Here is a 5,606-nt window from a genome sequence, read left to right as displayed (position 1 = left end):
ATTTATAACTTTGTTAAACCATGTTATTTTGCCATTCCCAGAAAATGATGCGCTATTGAAATGATATCAGTATCGGTTACGCGTACGAAGCCATGCTAAAGAAATATCTTCGGTGAGGCGCACGTGATTGTGAATTCTCATTTCTTCACGGAGCGCAATAGTTACCTTTGCGGGGCGCACTTGTACCTCGGTTTCAGACTTCAGTGATAACACTATTTGGCCCTGGCAATGTTCCATCTTAATTTTCACGAATCTGCGCGCCTTGAGTGGTCCATTGGACAACAGTGCGCAACAACTATAAAAAAAATATCATATCTAATTTCTTGTGCGCAGCGTAGATTTTCTGTGCGCAGAGACCGTTTCAGCACTGCGCATTTGCGCACGTGCGCAGCTTAGAGGGAACATTGGTCACGAGTCAAACCACATTTGTAAGGTGCAGAGTCAAGTCGAAAGCTGACTCTGCACTGATTACGAAAATATAAATTTTATTCCACTCGCGGCCCTGGAACCCCCACAATCAGCCTCGAATTTTTCATTGTTATTGAGGCTGACATTGTGATGCAACAATGCTGTTTGGCGAAACGAGAGAGTTAGTCTCTCGTTATTCTCTCGTTTCGCCAGACAGCATTATTGCGTCTCAATGCCAATCTCCATAACAATGAAAAATTCGAGGCTGATTGTGGGGGTTCCAGGGCCGTGAGCGGAATGAAATTTATATTTTCGTAATCAGTGCAGAGTCAGCTTTCGATTGATATCCGTTTCACCAAATTAAGTGCTCGGCAAGCCGGTCAAAATGGCTGTCAAATTGCCTGTAGCCAAATGGAAATTGTGACGTGATACAATTTCACTGAGCCGTGAGATTTGCTTGTGTCGACACCATATAGGACACTATGACAATAGGCCTACAGGTCATTTCGAAACGTACCGCTTACAGTAAGGACAAGTTAAAGCGACGACGAATTTGTGATCTAGTGTTTATAGTTCAAAATATGATTGGGTAGTCAATATACAACAAAAGACGATGTTTAATAGAGTGGGTTTGCCACATGCATATGACATAATTATTAGGAACTGTACTAGAGAGAAATTATTATCATATTCATTTGTATTCTGAACAAAGCTACCAATGACGGACCATTATCTGATTGCTATGGAATTAACTAATAACTATGAATGAAACTTTTGAGAGGTCGGCATTGTTATTTATGTAGGTTTAATAGTCGCAATCGACATGTATAGCATTGTAGCATTCAATGGATAATTGAGCTATATTTATTATTCAAACACTGATAAGTGAGTATCGTCTACATTGCATCTCTGTCAACATAAACCCGGTCTACTTACAACAATAATACAACCAGCAATTGCGTTGAAACAAGAATTAGTCGCATTTTAAGGCTATATGTTTTGCAATAATTCACTATGATCCGCTTCGGATCGTGTAATGAGTGTGGGAGAGTAAGCGCCCGAAAATGAAGGTATCATTCATGTGCTTAGAGAAAAGTGAAAGTGCAGACCTCTCTATAGTTGCAGTGGAATTTAGAGAACTCGAACATAAATTCCACATTTATTATTCAGTGATCAATGGACCCTTCAGGATAGCGTTTCTCAAACTTTTTTCGACGCATCCCCTTGATGATAGTGAAAATATTCGCGCCCCTTCTTGTCATATCAAAATGAGATATTAAAAATACGCAACCATTCTGCATAATGTTCACACTCCCAACGCATTGCTTGGTGGCATGGAATGTGTTAGGGGTGTTCAGACACTTTTCAAATATGAAATTCGGACTATGCACCGACCAATATTTGTGTGTTGGTGGCATACCGCGATTTTGAGAACGAATGGTTCAGGCAATCATTTTTTAAATCTTGACGAATGCGATCTAATTTTTGCACTTCCCCTTCACTTCTAATAGTCTACCTGATTTCTTCCAGATTTATTTCGCATTGTAGATTTTGCCAAGTCTAAAGTGGGAATAAAATATATCTCGTTACCCGTCATGAGAAAAATGACATGGAATTATATATTCGACATATATAGGCTACTGTGTATATCAGTTGTTCCCAACGTGGGCGATTTTGAAAACAGGGGGGGGGGGAAATACGAAATAGGGTGACGCAAGGGCGATTGGGGCGACAATGCTAGGACGTCCAGTGGGATATATTAAAAACAAGGCCTAAAAAATCACGCGAAGGCGGCTCATTCTGATTATGATGCAAAAATAGGTCAACTCAACGGATAGCAGATGCTGAAACCTGTTTTCCGAGCACATGCACCTCGGAAAAATGACCGTTTTTAGTAAATTCACTAGCGATCAGAGTTGAGTGCATAACTTCACGTTTGTATATTATCTTTTCGGGAACCGTAAATAGAGGAGGTGAGAATTTTTCTCGAGATTGAAGGAGGACGATGAGTAGAAAAAGGTTGGGTACCATTATTGGTGTATATGACCAGCATCACAATATTTGCCAGCGATATTGACATGAATTGATTTTAGTCATTCTTCGCTGGTCGCTAGCATGTATATTCCTGATCGTACTACTTGAATACCTCTCAAGACTACTTCGCATACTACTTCAAGTCCAATTCACTTAGTTTTGGCCTACTTGTAAAATTCCACATGAATTTGACCAGAAACGTACTGAAATAATTCTACCTATAATTCAGCCCAATATAGCAAATTCTACCTTCCATGACTGTGTAATATATTACATTGCGATCCTCTGTGATATGGAAAGATGTAATCTTCCGGTCATCTTTTGAGATTGCAGTACTAAACTATATTAAGGGCAAAAGTAAACGCGACGATATTCAAAGAATGGCCGGCGTATTGAATCAGATGAAAGTCATAGAATCGAAGTCTCCTTGCATAGTGAGGAAGGACAGAGTCAATTCGCGACATCGTGACGAGGGCAGTGAAAATATGTGTGAGGTCTGCGGAAAAGCATTCACCCGGAAACATGCCATGAAAGTCCATTTGAAAATTCATACCGGAATTAAAGAGTTCGAGTTCGACATATGCGGGAAACCTTTCATCAAGAAATTTGACATGAGAACGCACATGAAAATTCACGCCGCACTGAAAGAGTTTGAGTGCAATGTATGTGCGAAAACCTTTTCGCGAAATTTTCAACTTACAAATCATTATGCTACACACATGGGAATCAAAAACTATAAATGCGATGTATGCGGTAAGGCTTTCGTTACAAACACCCATTTGAAGACCCATTATCTGTTTCATACCGGAATGAAATATTTTGACTGCAGTATATGCGGAAAGGGGTTTGGACGGGAAAGTGAATTGAAAAGGCATTATATGATTCACACCAGAGCGAAACAATATATGTGTCATATATGCGGAAAAGACTTCACAACTAAAAGTCATTTGAAAACACATTATTTAATTCATTCTGGAGTAAAAGCATACGAGTGTGATATATGCGGGAAAAGTTTCGGTCAAAAATCTCATCTAACATACCACTGCCTGATTCACACCGGAGAAAACCAGCATCAGTGCGACATTTGCGGTAAAACATTTCGCTCGAAGTCGTACGTTAAGGTACACACGAAGATGATCCACTTAAAAGAGAGCAAGTATGAATGCGGTATATGCGGGAAACGCTTTATGACGAAGTCTCACCTGAAACAACACTATTCCGTCCATGCGGCAGTGAATTACCATTGCGAAATATGTGGGAAAGCATTCAATGTAAAATCAAATATGAACAAACACATCAAGATTCACGTGAATGTTACAGGGTGATGTTGCACTATCTATTGATAAACCGTTGCTGAAAAGCCCTTGCTAGTGCTACATTTTGGAATTCATGAAACAGACGGAAAATCAGGATCATCCGAATCCCCGGAACAATTCCAAGACACGGTCTTCAGGAGCATAGAAACCATTATCACTATCAGAAAATTGAACTTATATCCGAGGAAACGGTCTGACTAATGGGCCTAGCTATATTGATATCAAGAAATAATAGATCGTGGTTTAAATAAATTGGTCTGCTGCGGGATCGTAGAAAATGCGTTTGACGTCGGTCTCAGCATCGAACTCGTGTTGGAAAAAAGCTACAGGTGCTACGGAAAATGGATTTCCGTTACGATGGCGCTAACTGAATGTTTTGAAAACCGAATGTTCTTTATCCGAAACGCTTGGTAATAGCTATTGAGTGTTCGCTGTTGAAGGTTATCTCTATTCATCACATGATAGCGCTTCATGCTACCAGTAGCTTGATTTTCGTGATTCAATCTATTATACAGGACTAACTGCCATGTGAGTCTAATTTTATATTTGAATCGAAATTGTACTTTTTGTCTATTTTAACCCTCTGAAGAATTGATCATTTGCAGCTTGCTATCTGAAGGAATTTTGACTTGAATGCGAACAGTCATGACGCCGGCGTGCTCTATGAACTCGGGAAATTAATCATAATTGGAGCCCCCTGAACAACTGAATGCTGTGTGCCAGACATTGAGCCATTATTGAATCAACGGAATCAATTTTGGTTACCAATCAGGTTTTCATAGACAGAAGGCTTTTATGACCATAGTTGAGGTTAGGGTTGCATTTTTAAAAAACGGTGATTTAAAACATCTTTTAAACAGTATTTCAAACAAATGGCTTTATTTTCAATTTGCAAAATGATACCATAATTGTGTAAATGCTTTCCAAAATCATGTTGTATGAGCCTACTGACAATTACCACCCGATATAACCGCCAATGTCAAAATCCACTATGACGTCACAAGTGAATGTTCGTGACGTCATGGCCTTGAATAAAGAACAATAAAAAGGGCCTTGTTTGAAACATGGTTGTTTTAAATTGATTTTATGTTTTAAATGTAACCCTAGTTGAGGTGTTTATCAGTTTCAAAGGCTATGAGGTGATAGAAATGAGCCCTTAGATGTAGTGTTATGCCGCTGTTCGGCGACGCAGATATAAAATACGTATGCTAGTGTTAGAATAATGAAGGTTGCTTACACCTGCTAACTTGAAAGGCAAGTCACTGGTCAGTGACTGAGCAGTGACTTGCCTTTCAAGTTAGCAGGTATATGCAACCTATAAGTAACCTACGCAATAAACAAACAGAAAAATTCACCATGTTCACATTCAACATGTGTCTACATCAGTGGTTCACAACGTGGGCGATATCGCCCCCCCCCCCCAGGGGGCAATTTAGGGGAGCGAAAACAACGAAAGGGGCGATACGGAAGGCGGAAATCGACGAAGGGCGCGATAGGGGGCGATGTGCGTTAAAACGTCTCTATAGAGTCAGGACCGTAACTGATGCCGCACCCCAAACCGAACTCGAATATGGCCAAAAATTATTTCGTGAATTAACATAAATTATGAAGTAATTTTTTTGAAATTCATGAAACCTTTTCGAAAATTTTGCACGCTGGGCGCGATTGAATATTGTCATATGTCTTGATTTTGGGGTACCCTTCCCCTTACAAAAATACGCATGATATATGGGAATGGCGACTTCGGCGTCGACCATAACTGCGCCACGACGCACTAAGACATATGAAGATATAGGCTATGTAACATACGAATCCGAGAAGTATGCCAGAACGATTAGCAACGAGAAT

The 5,606-nt window shown here is 39.9% G+C and overlaps 1 protein-coding gene across 1 annotated transcript; it reads left to right on the top strand.

Annotated features, from left to right (window-relative positions):
* Positions 1-439: 439 nt before the first annotated feature.
* LOC145444830 (uncharacterized) lies at positions 440-4,891 on the top strand. Its single transcript, XM_080322855.1, has one exon. It carries the CDS (start codon positions 2,823-2,825, stop codon positions 3,765-3,767), a length of 945 nt encoding a protein of 314 aa, XP_080178981.1. The 5' UTR covers positions 440-2,822; the 3' UTR covers positions 3,768-4,891.
* Positions 4,892-5,606: the final 715 nt, after the last annotated feature.

The sequence above is a fragment of the Botryllus schlosseri genome, chromosome 1 (genome assembly GCF_051294905.1).
Source record: "Botryllus schlosseri isolate E-star chromosome 1, Bs_hap1, whole genome shotgun sequence".
Classification (NCBI taxonomy): domain Eukaryota; kingdom Metazoa; phylum Chordata; class Ascidiacea; order Stolidobranchia; family Styelidae; genus Botryllus; species Botryllus schlosseri.
The sequence above is the reverse complement of the archived record's forward strand: the minus strand, read 5'-3'. Positions and strand labels throughout refer to the sequence as shown.